At 37.7% G+C, this 21,841-nt stretch overlaps 1 protein-coding gene across 1 annotated transcript in view; it reads right to left on the bottom strand.

Annotated features, from left to right (window-relative positions):
* The window catches only part of RANBP17 (RAN binding protein 17), a 312,972-nt gene that overhangs the window by 92,361 nt on the left and 198,770 nt on the right, over positions 1 to 21,841 (bottom strand). Inside the window, exons 15-18 of the mRNA XM_006148371.2 lie at positions 16,083 to 16,156; positions 14,994 to 15,074; positions 1,058 to 1,121; positions 858 to 966 (exon numbers count right to left, since the gene is read on the bottom strand). Of these exons, the coding sequence (XP_006148433.1) occupies positions 858 to 966; positions 1,058 to 1,121; positions 14,994 to 15,074; positions 16,083 to 16,156 (328 nt within the window). The remainder of the gene's footprint in view (positions 1 to 857; positions 967 to 1,057; positions 1,122 to 14,993; positions 15,075 to 16,082; positions 16,157 to 21,841) is intronic.

Raw genomic sequence — 21,841 nt, forward strand, 5'->3', positions numbered from 1 at the left:
AACCACTGTACTATTTAGTGGTTTACAGTTTAGTTTATCTTACATTTTTGAAGAATTTCATTTAAGTATGTTTCAGTGCACTGGTTTCCCCCCCCACCACCTTCACGATCATACAGTTTAACACTTTGGCTTTTTACTTATTAAAACAAAAAATTTCATGCACTACATTTTCAATCATCGTTTTCAGTGACTACAGATTATTCCATTATGTACGTGTGCCATGTTTTACAATTCCCTAATGTTGGACATTTACATTGTTCTGTTCTTTTCCTCTAGTTCAATGTCACTACAAAGAAAATCTTTGTGTGTGGGATCAGCAGTTGGTATAATGGCTATGTCGCTGGACTCCCATGTAGCCAACTGTGGTTTGAGTTCCAGACCTGGTGGCTTAAACTCATACCGGGCACGTGTGCATGCATGCCCAGGATCCTGAGCAGAGAATGGAGGAGAAGGGATTACAGTGTGGCCATCCCCCCGGGGGTTGATTTCTCACTTTCTGTCCCTCTGTCTCTCTCTGTCTTTCTGGTGAGTGCATGCTCCCTATAGCAAAAACCTCTCCAAATTTATTTTTTTGTGTGTGTATGTGAAAATCTGTGTTAAGGTTATTCTAGATTCGTAACAGTAAAGTTAATGTGTCAAAGGATAGGCAGAAAGTAAGTTTTGAGGTAGAGAACCAATGTACCCTAGGTACAACGATGTGTCTTTTTGCTTTGATGCTAATAAGGGAATACACAAAGCTTAGAAAGCTGTAGGAAACTGTCAAAGCAGGCAAATTCTTTTAAGTTAAAAGCACTCACTTTTTAATTTATGTAAGTATTGGTGGCCCCTCACAGTTGAGATTAAATTCTTCACCTTACCTAGCTCTACCATCAGAAGGCGAGTGAGGGCTGTGTAGAAGGCTGTCCGGCATCTGAAGTCACTGAGACTGCAACTGTCACTGATGCCAAGAAAGGGGAAGTGTTCACTCTAATGAAAGCAAAAGGACACCCAAAGTTACTAATGCTTTACCTAAACTTGCCAGGAAATTCTAGTCCATAATCTAGGAAAGAAGACTTACCGTATGGTTTTTTAGCATGAATTTCACAGCATCTATTTTCACAAGTTTTTTTAGAAGGATATAGGTAATAGAAGTTAAGGAATCTGGGGAAATATATTTGTCTTATCAATGTGCAACAAATCACAAAACACTGAACTATAACAACTCATTTTTACTTATGAAGAACAGACATTATTGTTAAAGAATATTCCTATAGGGACCAGCAGTTGGCGTAATGGCTACGTCGCTGAACTCCCATGTAGCCGACCGCAGTTTGAGTCCCAGACTCAGTGGCTTAAACTCATGCCAGATCAGTGGCTTAAACTCACGCCAGACGCGTGTGCATGCATGTATGCCCAAGATCCCAAGAGGAGAATGGAGGAGAAGGAATTGCGGTGTGGCCATCCCCCTGGGGAGTGATTTCTCACTTTCTATCTCTCTGTCTCTCTCTGTCTTTCTGGCAAACACATGCACTGTATAGCAAAAACCTCTCCAAAAAAAAAAAAAAAAAAAATATTCCTATAAAATGTTTTTTTTTTTTTTAAAAACTTGCGTACCCAAAATCCCAATAGGAGGGAGAGATGGAGGAGATGGGATTGCAGTGTGACCATGCCCCATGGGGGTGCAGGTGTGGTGGTTAAGGACGCTGGACTCCCACATGGCTGACCGTGGTTCGAGTCCCAGACCTGGAGGCTTGCTTTCTCACTTTCCCTCTCTCTCTTACTCTGTCCCTCTCTTATCAAAAAAAAAAAAAAAAAAAAAATAAAATAAAAAAACAAACCCAGGCCCTTTGTAACAAAAAAACCCCCACAAAAAAAAAAAAAAAAAGAATATTACTATAGAATGTCTTTCATTCTGTTAAGAAAGATAATCCATTATTAACCAGTACAATTACTTTTTATATCTTATACATATTCTTGTTATGGAAAAGAAGAGTGAATTTTATAATTAAGACAAGAACTCCTTTTCTATTACAGAATTGATAGTGGAAAATTAAAACTGACCCTTTTTACATTTTGGGAGTAAAATGAGAATTTCCTTTTACCTAATTTTATTTCATAATAAAATAATTATAAAAGACCTATAATGGGCTATTAAGAAAAATAAAATTATTCAATTCTAAGAAACAGTGAGCTTAATTAGCAGAAATATAAGTCAGAATAGAATTTAGAGCATATAGCAGCTTTTATGTCAGTAAGTATTAAAGACAGTTTAAATAAACTAGTATTTCTCAAGTGCTTACTCTCTATACTCTCTTATTTATTTAAGATAGGGTCTTGCTGTGTCACAACCCTGCCTGTTTCTCGGATAGGACTGCAGGTGCAGCCACTACGCTGGGCTTTTTTTGAGATAGCATCTCCCTGTGTTGCCCAGGCCAACCTTGAGCTTGCGATTCTCCTGCCTTAGACCCCTGATTGTTGGGGTTACAGGCATGTGCCAGTGTGTCCAGCCTTCACACTGCCAGGAGTTGAACCTGGGCCTCTGATGAAGTTCCAGTGTGTGCAGCACAGCATCTTAGCAGCGCGGATCACAACTGTCAATAGTTCCACAAGTGAATTTTCACATGTCAATTCACTTAAAACATTCAACTCAGAATGAGGATAAAGTTGAGAAATAATAAACATGACTAGAAGGCCTAAATAACTTCGGTCACAACATGGGTTCTAAGCACAACTACGCAGAATGCAAATGCCCTCTTTCCTACTTTATCAGTCATGTGTTTTCTACCACAGCTGATCATCTCTTGGCCATTCTGTGCACTGCCCTTACTCATGCCTTTCTTCCGTGGTTCCATTCAGGTTACAATAAAAACACTGGATCTCTTCCTTTTCTCCATGTCACCTACAAACATGGAACTCTGTATATTGCTTCTACAATGATACTGAAAAGCCTAAGTCTACATTTCAGTGGCTCAGGGATGAATTAATATAAGGCTCATGGGCTGACTACCCTGTTCCATCGGTTAGATGTCTGAGTACTCGGCCCATCTACGCCTTAGTTTCCCTCTCCAACAAATGGGGATGAAACCCATGTCCAAGCTGCCTCATGGGACTGTTGTGAGGACTGATTGATGCAAACATCTTTGCCAATTATCAATATAAATAAGGGAAGAAGACACAAAGATGTGGAGAATTTGTAGAACACGTACTACCTGCGAGGTGATTTTGCACGACTCCTTACGATAGGTAGTATTATTTCTATTTCTCAGAAGAGAAAACAAAGGAAAAAAATTACATAACTTTTCAAAAGATGAACATTAGTATGATTTAAATTCAAGTTGCCTATGACTCCAAAGTAGCCGTTCCAGCTGCAATACAGCAAGTATATGAAGCGCACATTAAGCTGATCTCTGTATGAGACTGTAAACTTCCTAAGGGCAACCGGCCGTCCCCATGCATTCTCCTCAGTGCACTGGTCTCAGTGGCTGCCCAAGGCACTGTATTCTTGCAGGCTGAAGGGAGAAAAGATTGGGGCCGTCAGATAGGAAGTTTTCCTATGCCTCCAAAGATGTAGACTTGATGCTTTTTCCCAGTGTCAATCACTGAGCAAAACTGCCATTCAAACTCCACTCAGTTAAACAGGGCAGAGATCAATAAACTTAGAAATATCTTAAGTAATTACCAAATACAATTCTCTTAAAATTGCAAAGTTAAAAGTGACAGTGTCTGTATGGGTAATAAGAATGCTGCCATTAATAGGAATCTTCCTGTCAGTGCTGTTAATAAACAGCAAGTCATGTCTCGACAATAGAATATTTATGGAGGCAATAAACAGAACATTCACAGGAAGAATCTCATCTGGCAAAGACACATTTTCTGCAGAACTGCATCTGTGCACTCTGTACTAAGGCCAGCCTCACTGCCTTTTAATTACATTCTAAAGAAAACAATGATTAAGAATGAATACTTTTTCCAATGAAGAAAAAAATGAGGGTTCATCTGAATATTTATATTCCCTTATAGGAATTCAATTCGAAGCTAATTACAGCTCTTAAGAGAGTCTATAATGTTAAAAAAAAAAAAAGGTAAAGGGACACATCATCTTTATGACCTTTATAATTTCATCTTAATTTCTCTAAGAGCCTACGGTTTTTATAAGTTGTGCCATTTTAGTTGGGCAGGAGAATTAGCTAAATTACTGTGCTAGGCAGTATGAAGTTAGATAAATACTGTTTCCATAAAGACTCTATTGTCGAAACAAGATTCTTATTAATGGTTGCATTCTTTTCACCCACATAGACTCTGTCATTTTTAACTGCATTATAAAGAGAACTGTATTTGGTAGATACTTAAGATATTTCTTTTTTCTTTTGTTCTTTTTTGTTTTTTAATTTCTGCCAGGGGGCATGTGCACTGGCCAGAGAGAGAGCTACAGTAAGTGAGAAAGAAGGCATAGTAGCAGGGACGGCAACGGTGGATACTAGAGATAGTAAGGGTAGGGTACTATAGGAGTGGGTAATGGAGGGAGGGAGGCAAGGGATCAGGGGAAGAAAAAGGAAAAAAGGTATGTTAAATTGCTAAATAACGAAAAGCTATTTGCTGTTGCGGATTTGTATCGTACTGTCTTTGTCTCAACTGATATACATGGAAATCGTGCTGGAAAAAGAAATGTTATACACGGTAAACATGCATGTGATTAAATGTAATATTAAAAAAAAGCAAATATTGGAGCAAAAAAAAAGAACCCCCACTGGGAATGGGCACCCGCAGTCCCTTTCTTCATTTCCAGTCCTTTCAGGATTTTGGATACATGTACATACATGCACATGTACCCAGTGTGTTTTTCAAGCCACCAGGTCCAGGACTACAACCATGCAGTTGGCCATGTGGGATCCAGCTGCCCTAACCACCATGCCACAGGCTAGCCCTACTAAGACATTTCCAGTTTGTTGATTTCCACCCCTATTTCACTGAGTGAAGTTTGAGGGGCAGTTCTGAGTCCTATTCGAACGGTTCACATCAGTAACACAGTAGTGCTGCCAACAGTAATAGCGACTGCACTAGGAGTCTTGAGTTGTAAGAGAATTCAGCAAAGGTCACATAAGATATGGGAATTGTAGAGCCAAGATTCATATCCAGGTCTGAGGGACTCTAAACTGTAAACTTTTTCCACAAATTTATATCATATCCCTTTAATTTTAAAGAGGCTAGTGTTCCTCCAGAAATCCCTAGTTGATTGAAATAAAACTGAAACTGGAATCAGGTCCCAGAACAGTCAGAGAAACCTGTTCTTTCAGGAGGGACCAATTCACTAGTAAACCACCATCACATCTAGGACTCGGCAAACTATGGCCTGGCCTATGGTAACCTACTAAACAAATTTCCAGAAAATTACCGTCTGCATCTGTGTTGGTAAGGAAGGGCTTATTAATAGCCAGGCATGGCAAATGGAGAAAGCCAAGAACATGACAAAACAGCAATGTTTCCTTATGGATGGCTGAAAATCCTTCAAAGGATGATAATAAATTGAGAATGGACTAGTTCCTTACGTTACAAGTTAAGTTAAAGTGCCACACACTTTAGTACATGATCGGCACACAGCAGCACCAAGCACGACTTCAACTCACACTATCAAGTCCTTTACTGAGTATCGACCGTATTTCATCTAATCTGAAATCGGAAAGAGATCTAGTTGAGTTAAAATGTACCAAGTGAGGGAGAACGGCAGATGTGGTGATTCAGGGAAAATTAATGAAGGGTGTCAAAGGGAAGATAAAATACATTTCCTTGGCCCTAGTACAAAGTGTAGTTGAGTGGTGAATTGGGAAAGTTATAGGAACTCAGTAAGTCAAATACTGTTAAAGGATTCAAATTCAAAATCAGTAATTTTACTTTGACCTGAGAAGTAAATAGAAGTGATTTTGGACTTCTGAGAAGGTTGCTGATCAGATCAAAACAGTACTGAAGGTAGGAAATCTCATGAAGCAAGAATCTAAAGAATTTGGTGGAGATCTGAATAAGGAGAAATGAAAAGGATTTGCATAGCTGATTCTAGTATAAAGACAAACCAAGGAGATAAATTGTGGGATGACTTTTCCATGGCTGATACAGAAAACAAGAAATAAATCAACATTTCTTTTGATGAGAAATGTTAATAGAAGTATGCCTAAGGGAGGGATGTTGAAACTAGTTTTATTTAACATTCTCACAAACCATCTGGAAATGGAGGTGCTCAATAAAATAAAGCAATGCATTTTAATACTGTCTCACAAATGCAGAATTACTACTGCTTATTACTAAGTATTTTCTGTAACAGACAAACCTGATTCTACTTTCATCCTTTACTCCTATTTCATTCTAGACCTCTGCTTGATCTCTCATCCTATACTCTTTCCTGACCCTCTTCACAATCAGGAGTCATACCTCAGTGGTGGGAAGGTCAGGGACAGAGTACAGACGTCTGGTTTACACATTACTTGGTAATTATAAAAACTGTAACTAAATGGTTTGTACATATGCTATGTCTAAATGATACTGAATAAAAAGGACAACCTCAAGGAAGCCATATCACAATGTCATGTGTAAATTTTCAAAAAATTAACATGTAATAAATTTGTAATCTTAAAAAATTATTAATTAGTATATAATAAAAAAGAAATTATGTTAGTAAAATAACTGACTTTGAGTTCTTGGGAGAAATATAGGTGAGAAATCTGAAGTCAGGGTCAATTCTGTTAGAATTTAAAATTGGTGAGGGTAAGGATTGTGTTTTATTTGTCCTTTTGCCCTGTACTTAGTAAATGCTGAATTGAAAGAGACCAACAAGAGAAAGTAAATCATTAAGGTAAGTATAAAATTAAATTTCAAAATCTTGTTTACTCAATGTTAAATACCAAGGATGCAATCTGGTTATTGCACTTAAACCAACGAGTAGGCAAAAGAAACACAAATAAATCTAAGAAAGGTATGTGGCTGGAAAATAAAATCATCCTGGTGGTCAAGTGACTTTGACAGAAAATAGACTCTTTGGCTTGTAAATAAACTAATCAATAGATTTATGATGCATGTGGGTAGGAATTATATTCACAGAGAGTTAGTCTGAAACTATATGGAAGTAAAGATCTCTTTACACCACAGAGGAGCGGGGCCAGCTTCACAGGCATGCAAGCTGTACACTTAGACAAGTCTCTGGTGTGTACAGCCTATGCTTGGCTTAATGCTCTCCAGAGGTCTTGGAATTCTTAATAATTTTTAAACAAGGAACCTTATATTTTTCATTTTGGGCCCCATGAATTAACATGGAGAAATCATTAATCCTAAGAACTGTTGAGGTTACTAGTATCAATTGAGTAAAACATGGGCTAGCCAGTGGTGTGATGGTTAAGGCAACTGGGTCCCATATGCTGACTGCACTGAGTCACGCCAGGCGTGTGCTTATGCATGCCTAAAATCCCAAGAGGAGAATGGAGGAGAAGGGACTGCATTGTTGCCATCCCCTCAGTGGGTGATTTCTCACTTTTCCCTTCTCTCTCTTTCAGAGAATACACACCCCCTAGTAAAACATGAGTTTAGATATAGTCATAAATTAATTAAGAACTCTTTTATGGGGTATTTTAATTTTAGAATTACTTATTTAATTTTATTTATTATTATTATCTTAATTTGATATTGGGCATGTGTAGTCACCAGAGAAAGACAGAGAAAGAGGAAGAGAGAGAGGGAAAGTAAGATAGGAAGCCACCAGGTCTGGGACTCAAACCATGGTCGGCCATGTGGGAGTCCAGTACCTTAACCACCATGCCACCTGTTGGCCCCTATGGGGTCTGTTTTTAAAAAGCTAAAGATATTTTGCATTTTTCTCAAATCTTTGAAGATTGTGTAATAAAAGGAAACTACCAACAGAGGGCCTGACCGACACAGAAATTTCCTTTTTCATTATTATATACTGGGTTGTCGGAAAAGTCAGGACATTTTTAAAAAAAAAAATGCAAAAATGCATCATGACTTTTCCAACAACCCAATATCTGAAACTCAAAGTGAGAAATGTTTCTATTGTAAATTTGAGTAAACAATGAATTACAGTAGAATATTGATCACTTTTTAAAAATCTATGCTTTTATAGTCAATTGAGTTCTGACAAAGGTGCCAAGGACAGTGGGGAAGATACAACAGGCCATCCACATGCAGAAGAATAAAACTAAACCTTTATCTTATACCATATAGAAAAATCAACTCAAAATGGATTAAAGTCTTACTTTGAAACTATAGTACTACTAGACAGAGACATAGGGGGATACTCCATGACATTGGCCTGGGCAATGATTTTTCAAATATGACCCAAAAGCACAGTAACAAAAGCAAAACAGACAAATGGGATTACATCAAGCTATCAATACAAAGCTTTTGTACAGCAAAGAAATAATCAACAGAATGAAAAGACAACCTAGGGAATGGGAGAAAATGTTTAAAACTACAACCTATAAAGGGTTAAACAAAATATACAAGGAATTCAAACAACTCTACTAAGAAAACTAATAGCATGATTAAAAATGGGCAAAGGATTTGAACATGCATTTTTTAAAAGTAAACATACACATCCAAACAGCCCAAGGTATGGGAAAAAATGCCCCAAATCACTATTCACCAGAGAAATACATATTAAAACGAATGCTATAATACCTCATAACTGTTGGAATAACTATTATGACAAAGACAGATAACAAATGTTGGGGAAAATGTAGAGGAAAAGGGAACCCCTGCATTCTGTTAGTGGCAGTGTAATTTAGTACAGCCATTATAGAGGTCCCTCAAAACTTTAAAATAGAAATGCCATTTGACCCAGTAGTTCCACTTCATACACTGTAAAAAAGCTAAATCAAGCTAATTAACATACATATTACTTCATATACTTCATTTTTTGTGATGAAGACATACTAAAATTGTTTTTTATTAATGACTTTTAGGAATGCAGGGGTCATGCAGTAGCACAGTGGTAATGCAAGTGGACTCAGCTGGATAAAGTCCTGGGTTTTCCTCCCTCAGCACACTGCACGTACACGGGTGCCTATGATCCAGGATAGCTGAGACAGGGTGGATCATGGCATCCCCTCTGTAGGGGAGAGGGGCTCCTGCCCCCCCCTCTCTCTCTCTCTCTCTGCCTCTATCTCTCTCTCTCATGGAGATATCAATGAGTAAACTTTTAAAAATGTAAAAAAAAAAGACTGTAATACATCATTATTAATTAGTTATCATGTTGTACAATAGATTTCTTGAATTTATTTTTCCTATCTTAACTGAAATTTTGTATTCTTTGATCAACATTTACCATTCACCTCCCCACAACAGCCCCTGACAGCCATCACTCTGTTCTCTACTATGAGTTCAACTTTTTTAGATTCTACATGTAGGTATCATGCTGTATCTGTATTTCTATATCTGGCTTATTTCACTTAACGTAATATCTTCCAGGGTCATCCATGTTGTTACAAATGACTGAATTTCCTTCTTTTTTGAGGTAGAATAGTATCTTGTGATATATATATATATACATATATAATTGTATATATATATATATCACATTTTCTTTGCCCATCTGACCACTGATAGACACTTAGATTGTTTCCATATTTTGGCTATTGTGAAACTTCTCCATTCTCCTCTTGAAATTCTGTGTAGGCATGCACATGGGCCTGGTGTGATTTTACTACTGCTGGGTCTGGGACTTGAATTACAGTCAATCATGAGGCCCACCACCAGCTGGGCCTGAACTTTTATTTATTTTTTTTAAGGAAGAAAAGCTTGAAATAATGATTAATGACAAACATCTCAAAGGAAATATAATACATTTCTCCCTTTTCTTTTCTTTTTTTTTTTAGAAAGAGATTTTTGCTATAGGGTGTATGCACTCACTTGAGATAGACAGAGACAGAAAGTGAGAAATCACTCCCTTGCTGGGGGTGGCCGCACTGCAATCCCTTTTCCTCTCAGGATTTTGGGCATGCACAAACATTCAGCCTGCATGAGTTTTAAGTCACTGGGTCTGGGACTTGAACCGTGGTCAACTACATGGGAGTCCAGAGACGTAACTATTACACTATTGCTGGTCCCATTTCCTCCCTTTTACAGGCATTATAATAAATGAGTTTAATTGCTCTCTAGGATCCTATTCTCTCCAATTTTCTTTTTCCATTTATCTGAACAATCACACTTCTTGCCACTTATAAAACAAAAATTTCTGACCATAAAACATGTTTGAGGAGGGAGAAGGATTCCTAAGTCTTGAATCTGACAATGGAGGTCTGCTGCTAGACAGAACCACTGAAATGGAAAGCTTCAAATTTAGTCAACAGCTACTTTGGAGTAAAATGCAATAGGAGACTCCAGTTACAATTGGAGACTTATATAATGGCATCTTTCCCTGTTGCCCATGTTATTATTGGGTTGTCAGAAAAGTCATGACATGTTTTTGCATAGAAAAATACATCATGACTTTACTGACCCAATATTTAGTGAACTAGAGTATCTCTGAAAATGTCAAGTCTGCCTTTTCCTAGTGAGGACAAAGTCCTATGAAGAAGTATCTGTGGGAGAAGTACCTGATTTTCCTGTTCAAAACATATAGTTTTATTTTCTGATTATCTAAAGGCAGAAGTTCTCAAGTATGGCCCCTGAGTCACCCACATCACCTGAGGACTGCTAAAAATGCAAAGTTTCAGGCCTCAGCTTATTATCTCCTAAAATGGAAACTCAGGGAGTGGGGCCTGTGTGTGTGTGTGTTTTAATTTGCTATAGGGTGTGTGGGCTTGCTGAGAGGAAAGAGAGAGAAAGTGAGAAAGCACCTCTGGTGTGGGGGGGGAAGGAGCAGCCATGTTGCAATCCCTTCTCTTCCAAGTCTCCTCTCGAGATTTTGGGCACGCATGCACACTTGACTGGCAAGTGTTTGAAGCCGTTGGGTCTGGGATCAAATTGCACAGTCTGCCATGTAAGATTTAGCTGCCTTAACCCTATGCCACCAGCTGGCCCAACAGTTTGTGATTTTTTGAAAAATGTTTATTTTATTCCTTCTCATAAGACAGTGAAAGAGACAGGCATCCCAACAGTCTCATGTCGTGATGGTTCTCCAGCCTTCCTGAGCCAGCGAGCATCATGAGTGCACCCAGAGTGCAGTGTAGACAGGTCACCCTGGAGGTTAGCTCCACTCTTCCACACGGCTTCCACACTGCAGAACGTTGTGTTACTGCGCATCACTGAGGCAGGGTTGCCGACTTGTGTTGTAACAAGCAATCACCTTCTGAGGCCCACTAAAGTTTGAGATTAATACCTTAAGGCTTTCTAGCACTTCCTAAAAAATGAGGTTCTTTTGTGATTTCAATTTCCAAACAAGTGGTCATGTAAAAAAATATCAAAGTTCAGAGACTGGCTTTGAACATCATAAACACTGAGTAAGTTTCACTAGGAGCAGATATAAAAAAACAACAACAACAGTATTTGAAGATATGTACTATAAAGTAATACAGAACATTACAAACTTCATTAAGATAATATGTTATGGGGCCAGCAGATGACAGAACAGTTACATTGCTGGACTCTTACATAGTCGACCACGGTTCTAGTCCCAGACCTGGCGACTTAAAACTTAGGCTGGGTGTGCATGCGTGTGTGTGTGTGTGTGTGTGTGTGTGTGTGTGTGCACCCAAAATCCCAAAAAAGGAATGGAGTAGAAGGGAATGTGGTGTGGCCAATCTCCCTGGGGGATGATTTCTGGCTTTCTCTCTGTCTTTCCAGTGAGCAATACATGCTCTATAGCAAAGACCTCTCTAAAAATAAATAAATAAATAAATAAATAAATAAATAAATCGATAGTATGTTTTGCATTTACTTGTTAGTAACATTTTAAATAAAACACTTTGAATATAGAAATAAATTTCCATTAATATGGGTCAAGAGATGATGATTTTTATTTTACAAAACTGTTTCTATTGATAAAGAATGTCTTTTTTTTTTAAATCATTTTTTTAAAAAAAGCGTTTTGTCATCTTATTTTTAGCCCAGGAATGAGCCTAGTTTTGGTGGCACACATGGTAGGGTATCACTGCATGAGTTTGGGAGGCTTGGGTTCAGTTCCCAGTGACCTAAACAGGCTGGGTGTAGTGGTATTCACTTGTAATCCTAACTAGTGGAGGCTGGGGCAGGAGGATAAACACACAGCAAGACCCTGTTTAAAAAAAAACTCCTGTTATTTAAAAAAAGAAAAAAAAAAGAATGTATTGCTTTAAAATAAAGATAAAAAACACATTATAATAAAGAAATCTATCGGAAACAACAAAACATGCATTAGGTAACTAGAGACTACACTGAATTCATATCATTCACATATTCCATTATGTAAATGAATTCAAAGATATTTCATGACTGATCAGCTAGAAGGGACATAATGATTTATAATTCAAATAACTGAGCACTGAAATCAAATTGAGCTAATATATATTTCTAAATATGCAAACCTGAAATAATTGTTAAAAAATATAAATCAATGTACCCATGTTGAAATAATTTGTATCCTTTGGTTTAAAGTGTTACAGCTTTTAAACTTTTATTTAATAAGTTTTCTGGAAATATAATTTTTTATTAACTTCAAGAAATGTTCAAAAGCAATAAACACCTTGTAAAATAAAAGGTTATAATATCTTAATTAAAGAATATATAATATGTATAATGTGATAGAAAATAGGATCCTAAATAGCAGATACAAATAAATTAGGCATTATGCAGATTATACTAAAAAGAATACAAATCAAATTAATTTTATATTAAATATCAATTTTATCCTAAAAAATAGAGTAAATCTAAACAATAGATATGTGTTATAGAATAACCAAGGCTTCATTCCAGATAATATGCTCTCAAAGTAATTCAATGTGAAAAGGCCAGAGTTTGCAATACTAGGAAGTACTTATAAACCACTTCATATGTTAGAAATAAAGAGTATTTTGGCATTATTATTAGAAAAAAATACAAGTTGAGTTTTTTTTTTTTTTAATAAGAAAAAATACATATCTTAAAAAGCCAAAATGACCACTGGAATTGGGTTGTATATCACTTTCCAGTAAAAAGGAAAAACAGCCAGGACAGGTGTAATTTATCATTTTTCTGATTTAATATCAAAGAAATATATTAAAATAATAAAAAGAATCCTGAAATCCTCAAAATTTGTAGTGATAAATAGCCCTCCCTGTCTTTATTGCATTATACCTACTAACAGAAATATTGCATGGTGGATTTTGCCAGACAAGGACGATTATTTTCCAATAAAAAGTTGCATATTAAATTCCAGCACAAAAGTGGGTGTCTAATACTTTAGAAATCTTCTATGGTTTACCAAGGAACACAATTTTAAACTTAACTAATACAAACATATTCTGGAGATAAACCTACATTAAAGGTTTCCATCTAGTGCTACCCGCTTTCAGAATTTGTCCTCATATTAAAATATCAGCTAATCTTAATAGTTAAATAAACCAACACTTATTTTTCACAACACCTATATATTTGATAGCAATAAATAAAAGACAGTCTACATGGTTTTGTCCCATGGTAGAAATAAGACAATGGTACTGACTATAATATAGTAAGAAAGAATGATTCTTGGTTTTAAATTTTAAAAAACTTGCTATAGAGAAATCTAAACTTAATTTTTTTCTTTATTCATGAGAAAGCACATGCATGAGATACAGAAAGAGAAAGAGGGGGAGAGGAAGGAAGAGAAAGGCTGGAGAGAGAAGCACCCTTCACAGGGGCTGGTCGTGGTGCAGTCACCTTCCTCTACTTCTCTAGCCCGCTGGAGCCTGGGCACTTACCCATGTGCCCCTGCGTGTCTTAGGCTGACTAAGCCAGGGATTCGAACTGCAGTTGCCACATGGGATCTGGCTTTAGTTGAGCAGTATGTGACCACTGCAGTATGGAGCTGGCCCCAAGAACCCTAAATATTAAATGTGGAATGGGAAATCTTATTTTGGAATTGATAAGATGTTGATTTGATATGGCCAATAATCAAAAAAGTGGCCAAAATTCTATAATTTTCTTCCTATTAGTCCTTCCTATTACTCAACTAATGAAAATGATGTTCTTTTGTTTTTCAAAGGTAATTTTTTAAGAGGATTTTGACCTTTTTTCTTTTTTTGCTAGAGGGTACGTGTGCTCAATGGAGACAGACAGAGAGGGAGAGGAGAAGGCACTACCTCTTGAGGACTGGTCACAATTCAATCCCTTCTCTTCCAGCTCTCCCTCCTTTTGGGATTTTAGGCATGCACACACATGTGCCTGGCACTTCTCAAGCAGCCGAGTCCAGGACTTGAGCTGCATGGTCAGTCATGTGGGATCTGGCTGCCTTAACCACCAAGCCACGGAGCTGGGATCAGTTAGACTTCTTTTTCTTTCTTTAAAAAGTTTATTTATTCATTTCTTCAGAGAGACTGAAATGGAGAGACAGGCACCTCCAACAAGGTCTTCACGTAGCGATCCACTCCTAGCCTCAGCTGGCCTAGATCATGGCATGCATGTGTATGTCCAGGGTATGCAGGGACCTCCGGATGCAAACCTGGAACCTTCCCACGTAGATCCAGCATCGCACAGTGTGACGTTACTACCGTACTGCTTGGCTGGCCCCACACTTTCTTACAGAACAAGAATGTCTAACAATTATGAGAAACCATAGACTAAATTGTATGTGGTTGCAGGCTCTCTAATGTAACCATTTATTAACCTGGATGAATATAAACATAACTTTTACTAGTTAAGAATCTACACATCCATATAAATTTCACCTGTGACTCTGAATAAATGCTTTGCAGTATGCAGCTAACATAAACCTTTCAAAAATATGCATTTACAGATAAGGCTAAATGAAAATTCTTGTTTAAAAGAGTGCGAAAATTATAAACAAATAAAATACCTGACCAATAGAATGCACTTGTTAGGTTGTTTATATATTAATATCAGATACACAGTGAAAAGGATATCCAACAGAAAGGTCATTTAGGAACTGAAGAGTCCTGGAAATTACAGGCTCACATCTTCCCCAGTATTTAAGGTTTGTAACACTAGATATAAAAAAAAGTTTTTAATTATAAGCAATATATCTTCTTGTTTAAGGAAAACCACAAAAATACACATAAATTTATGTAACTTAAGAAGACCTACCTCACAAAGTGAGATATTTCTCACAGGTTAAATTACAGTAAAATACTTTCTATTCTGTTCCTTTTATAGCATATTCAAAAGTATATACAACTACTCTGTAAAGAACATTGTTCATCAAATAGTGTATAATTCTACAAATTTAGTTTTATAAATTAGAAAGCTGCTTAAATGTTTCATAGCAGAAATATTATACTGTATTCAAAACAAACACATGAGGGAATGAAAGCAGGAGTTACAAAAGAAGCAGAGGCTCATAGTTACTGTTAAAAAATGAACCACCGAGACGAAACCATGGCTTTAAAACTCACTTCTTAACGATCGTGACTGTTTTCTACAAGGAAGGCAGTGCTAAGTATCTCCTATACACACAAACCGAGGTAGCAAGCAGAGGCAAGTGATGGTGAGGACTAGAAACTAGTTGATGCTGGTAATATTATTCGATAATTTAAGGACAGTTTCCACAGATATGTCTTTGGTAGCCATAGGTTCCTATAGGAACCATGGAATAGCCAGTCTTTGGCAATGAGATCTCTCTCAATGACTATAATTTGCAATACTTAACTTCAGTTGAACTTTGAAATTGGTGTTTCCTTTTTAATTAAAAATAAAAATGCTGCTCAACTGACCTGAAGTGGCAAGGTCTCTAAACCTTTTTAAACCATATTCTGAAGTTGCATGGTACACTTCTATGAATATCTTCATAAATTAAAACGTTCTTTCGAAGAGTTTTGAATATGTGAAATTAAGTTTCAGTTAAGAATTATGCTAACATTCTATGTGTTTAAGCAATAGATTTCACAATATTTTGTTAAAAATTAATATCTATAAAGAGACTTAAGTATAGAAAAATGTCTATTAGGTTGAAATCAAAAACAAAAGAAAAATTAAGAATTAAAACAGGAACTCACATTTTTGTCATGAATGTTTCTAGAACGTGGTTGTCATCTGTTATTCCTAAGACTTCTGACATACGGGCGTATACCTATGTAAAAACATTTCATTGTTAAAAGCTTTACTATTAACATATATTTTCAAAAGACTTCAAATTGAGCAAATGTAAGATTTAATGTACTGTTGCAGCCACACTGCAACAGGGAGTGTTAGGAAGAGCAAATGAAAGATTTTAAAAACACTTTACAAATTTAGAATTTACTAGCCTCTCCCTACAGAGAGGTAGTGTGTATGTTTGAAGTACATACAAACTTACACACCCACACAACCGCTGTACTCCCACATACTACATACCTTTTTTCTCAAAGTGATTAACCATCCCTTTCTCACAGATGGGAGTAGGTATGCAAAGGGCTACAGACCAGAGTGCCCGACAGAAGGCTCCAGCATTTAACAAAGTTTTCATTTATTCCAGAATCAGCAAAGTATCAACTAACTTGAGATTATGTAATGTAGTTTTAAAAACAAGGATTTCAAAAATCAAAGGAACCTAAAGAATTTATAGAAATTCTTCTCAAATATCCCCTAATTAAGCTCCCCCATATACAGAGGTAGATCTTACTTTTCATGCTGCGAGGGAAATCCCAAGCTCAGGGATTCTCAGTTGAAAACATGAGGGCCTGGGACTCCACTACGCTTCCAATGAGAAAGTGTTGTTTGCAGAGTTTGGGGTGCAACATTTCAGTCTCGACCCAAGCCACAATGCACTTATAAACACCTACCCTACAGCAAATGGGAAATGCCACCAGCAGCCAATGGAGTATTACCTAATAGCCTGGCAAAGCTGAGAGGTGGGTTGACACCTCCATACTCCCTGATGCTCTGGTGTGATTCCAGGTTATTCCTGCCAGACACCAGCTGCATGGGATTTCTCTTCTGTGATTTGATCCCCTGTGATCGCATTCTCTTACCTTCTCCTGATCTATTTCCTGTGTTTGACAACTTAGTTTCCACTGCCTCTGCCTATTGTCTTTTCTACCTGAACACCCCCTGACACACTGCCAAAGTTCATGAAGGTAAGAAAAATCACAGGGTTCCACTAATCATTCAGAGTTACACAGTCATACAGGAGAGGGAAGCTATTCATTGCAGAATCTCTTATTTCGATTTTAAATATCACAGAAGCTTGTAAACAACACTGGAATCAGAAGCTTGTATTCTACGTGTAGAAGCCTCCTCCTCAGGCTGGTAGTCAATCAGGGGAAGTAAAATGAGGGAGAAAAGGAGGGGCTGTGGTAGAGAATGACAGCAGGAAAGCAAAGGCAGAAATGTTGAGGGGAGAAGCTGAGGGAGAGAAACAAAGGCTGAGATTCAAATTCCTGTTGCTTCATTGGTTAACTGAGACAACTCTACAGAAAAGGTTGCAATGACTTCACTCATGAAAGTAGGTAGGCCTTCATCTCTTACAAGACAGATGTTATCCATGTTGGGGGAAAGAGGGTATCAAGGAGAGAGGACGTAGTAGCCAGATTATTATCACCAATCCTCAATGGTCAGAAACCTCTAACCACACACAGGGCTTAAAGGGAGAAGAGAATTCTCTCTTAGTTCACCACGATCCAAAACCTCTCTCTTGGGTATGAGTGTTCAAATTGGGTCCCTTGGAAAATCTGATATTAATAGGATTGATGGCATGCAAACCCCTTCACAACTTGGTCCCAGACTACCTCATCTTCCACCGCTTCCCTCAACTCAAGTCACAATGAAATACTGATGGGTCTCTGCGACACTCACGCGAGTTCCCATTTCTGTGTGCCCAGGAGCCGTTCATTTTGCGTGAATCAGCCTTCTTCCTCCTTTTCCTCTGATTCTCATTCCAAAGTCAGCTCCTGAAGCTTTCTCAGAGTGAGCTGTACTGTCCTTCATTTTTCCACACCATCTGGTCCATTCCTCTAACATGGCACTTTCTATAATTTAATTGACTGTGTCTACCTCCCTCACTACCGACACTAAGAGCTCCTTGAAAGGTGATACTGTGTCTTATCCTTTGTGTCCCAGCACCTACGGCAGTATTTGTGGAGTGAAAACTACATGTGTGTTTGATGTGTGATGGCAAAGGTGGCTGAGAGCCACAAGAATTACTGGGTTTTGGGCAAAGTCATGACACATTTTTGCATGGAAAAATACATCACGTCTTTCCTGACAACCCAACATATTATAATGTGAATATTACACAAATAATAAATACAGATTTTTCCTAGTAAGTATACATTGGCATCTATGAACAAAACATACAGAATGATAAATTACAACAGAAGAAAAGCAATTATAGAGTGGCTGTACTGTTATTTTTAACCTATGAACTGGCTTTAAGCTTCATTTTAGAGCACCTTTGTCAATGAGATTGTTCAAAGCAGGCTAGTTTCTAAGTCATGTAACAGTGGGGATCTCATGCTGCCCTGTCCTGCCTTGTACCCACTCTGCTCAGGGCCACAGACCTGTGCCCTTAACTCTCGCCGGAATTGTTAAGGCACCTTCATTTAACACAGATGAAAGCAAAAATGAATATGTTTAAACTAGTTCCACTTCAACTCAAAGCACAAATTCTCCTGATGGCTTAAAGGACTACCCTTACAGATAAAAATTAATAGTACATTCCATGCTTCGATATGTTGGCTTTTGGAAAGGACATGGCCGTGATGTTACCTCAACTTGCCTATTTTATTTTTATTGTTTTTACACCTTTCTTCCTCTGTTCTCTCCTGGTTCATTTCCTTGTTTTGGATAACACAATGAAGTGTGACTAACCTGCATTTTTCTAAAATCAAATTTCACATTTTCAAGATTTTATATTATTTTTTATGTCAAAACTAGGAAGCAATCTAAATTTTATTTTAACCATGCCACATGGAATAATTAACGAAAGCATGATTTTTAACATTAAAATGTTTTAACATTAATAAAAATGTGTCTTTTAAAATTGTGGGTTCCTATATGGAAATTTTTTTCTGTTGTGTCTCTGGCATTCAAGAGAGAAGGAAGTTAGGCAGGCAGGTCTGTTGTGCTCTGCTGTCAAAACAGTTTCTCAAAACATCAGATTTGACCCAATAATATGCTAGAAAAAACAGTCAACATTGACACATGGCAGTGCTTTAATCCACAATTATCCTTGTAACTTGCACCATTCCTTTTATCATCCATTAGCTTTGATTCCCATTATCCCATCTAGAACTGTGTCAACGCTTTTGTCCTTGGGGATTTCTCTCCACTACTAGGATCTGACAGTCAAGCTTGAGTACTAAACAGGATCATTACCTCTTAAATCCACTTATCTGATCTACTGAATAGTAAATTGAAAAGCTCATTAAGAGCAACAATCTGATTTGTTTTCACATGTGACAGGGTCATTTAAAATCAATGTATGATTACAGCATTTCTTTTAAAAGACTGTCTCATTTTCCAAGGCACCTTATCATTCAGACAACATGCAGATTATATGAAAATGCCACCAAACATTTGGAATTTAATTATACTATGAACATAGACAATTTGTTCAGTGAGGAAATATCTATACAGCTGTTTATCAGAAAACATAAATTAATGAAAGTTTTCTACAAAAAAACTGTAACACAATATTTAGTTTTTTCCAACATTTTCTATCATTTGATCAAAATAAAATTTTTTTTTTTTGGAGAGGTTTATTTGTTTTTTTTTTTGTTTTTTTTTTTTTTGCTATAGGGAGTGTGTGCTCGCCAGTCAGACAGAGAGAGACATAGAGACAGAAAGCGAGAAATCACCCCCCAGAGGGGATGGTCACGCCGCAATCCCTTCTCCTCCATTCTCCTCTCGGGATCTTGGGCACACACGCACATGCGCCCGGCGTGAGTTTTAAGCCACAGGGTCTGGGACGCGAACCGCGGTCGACTACGTGGGAGTCCAGCGACATAGCCATTACGCTAACTGCTGGTTCCCTGATCAAAATAATTTTGATGACAGCAAAAAGAAACCACAACATAATACCCATTTTAGGGAAGTATATAGGAGCTGGCATAGAAATGCAAGAAGAGAAACAACCCTCCCTTTTAGTTCACAGATTCCTAATCTTTTATTCCAGAATCTACTAAGATAATTTGACCAGTGAAGAATGGGGCAAAAATCTCAGAAATAAGAGACTAGTGCACCAGTGGGGTCATCCTGCAGAGAAGGATGGGCAATACGAAGCTGAATTATGGCTTCACCTTTGGTTACATGTTTCATGTCAGAAGTGCGCTCACTGTTAACGAGGTATGGCCTTGCTAAGCCTTCCTCCCTTCTCTCCTTCTTCTTTAATATGTCTGCTTTTTTTTTTTTTTTTTTTTTTGCTATAGGGAGTGTGTGCTCGCCAGTCAGACAGAGAGAGACATAGAGACAGAAAGCGAGAAATCACCCCCCAGAGGGGATGGTCACGCCGCAATCCCTTCTCCTCCATTCTCCTCTCGGGATCTTGGGCACACACGCACATGCGCCCGGCGTGAGTTTTAAGCCACAGGGTCTGGGACGCGAACCGCGGTCGACTACGTGGGAGTCCAGCGACATAGCCATTACGCTAACTGCTGGTTCCCTGATCAAAATAATTTTGATGACAGCAAAAAGAAACCACAACATAATACCCATTTTAGGGAAGTATATAGGAGCTGGCATAGAAATGCAAGAAGAGAAACAACCCTCCCTTTTAGTTCACAGATTCCTAATCTTTTATTCCAGAATCTACTAAGATAATTTGACCAGTGAAGAATGGGGCAAAAATCTCAGAAATAAGAGACTAGTGCACCAGTGGGGTCATCCTGCAGAGAAGGATGGGCAATACGAAGCTGAATTATGGCTTCACCTTTGGTTACATGTTTCATGTCAGAAGTGCGCTCACTGTTAACGAGGTATGGCCTTGCTAAGCCTTCCTCCCTTCTCTCCTTCTTCTTTAATATGTCTGCATTTCTGTTAGGTGACATGTTTTTCTTCATGAGTGAGGTGAAAGATAGCACTCCCAGCAGGGTGTGCAGGTTGTGATCCATCCACCTTCCAGCTTCAGCCTGCCCCAGGTCATGGTCACACATGTGCTCAGCATACTCAGGGAAGTCTCCGGACATGGACTTGGACCCCTCCCATGTGAGTTAGTCTCACAGTGCTGTTTTGACCACTGTGCTGTCTGGACCCCCACAGTTTTTAAACAAAGGGCATGCTGTTGTTTAGTTTTGTTTTATACACAGAACTTTTTTTTTTTTCTGTTAAAGAAAAAACAATTCTCAAAACCCTATTAATGAGGGTTGGGTGAAAAATGGAGAAATTTTGTTATTTAGAAAGGTGTAAGTTTCATTGCGTAAGTAATATCTCTAAAAGAAGCTGTCCTAATGGAAACAGTACGAAGCATTCTTCTTTAGATCCTCAGAGCATCATGGGGCCAGCCTGTCACTGGTACTTTTCATATCATATAACAGAATATGATCTTTATGTAGCATTAATTTTTCATATGAATATATGTTTCCTCCATTAGTTTAAGCATATGCTCTTGGAAGACAGGGTAAATGTTTTCTTTACTTTTCCAGTAGTGCATAGGAACCCTATCTTGATAAACTTATTAGCAAATTAAAAAAAAAGTACAGGCTTTGGTCTGCAAAATATCTAGATTTGAATTCTAGTCCTGGCATGAATTAGGTATTACTTAGTTTCTGAATCTTGGTTTCTTACCTGTAAAAAGAAACGATGATGATGATGATGTCGTCTACCTTGGGCTTTGGGAAAG

Source organism: Tupaia chinensis, unplaced genomic scaffold (assembly GCF_000334495.1).
Source record: "Tupaia chinensis unplaced genomic scaffold, TupChi_1.0 Scaffold000234_1, whole genome shotgun sequence".
Taxonomy (NCBI): domain Eukaryota; kingdom Metazoa; phylum Chordata; class Mammalia; order Scandentia; family Tupaiidae; genus Tupaia; species Tupaia belangeri.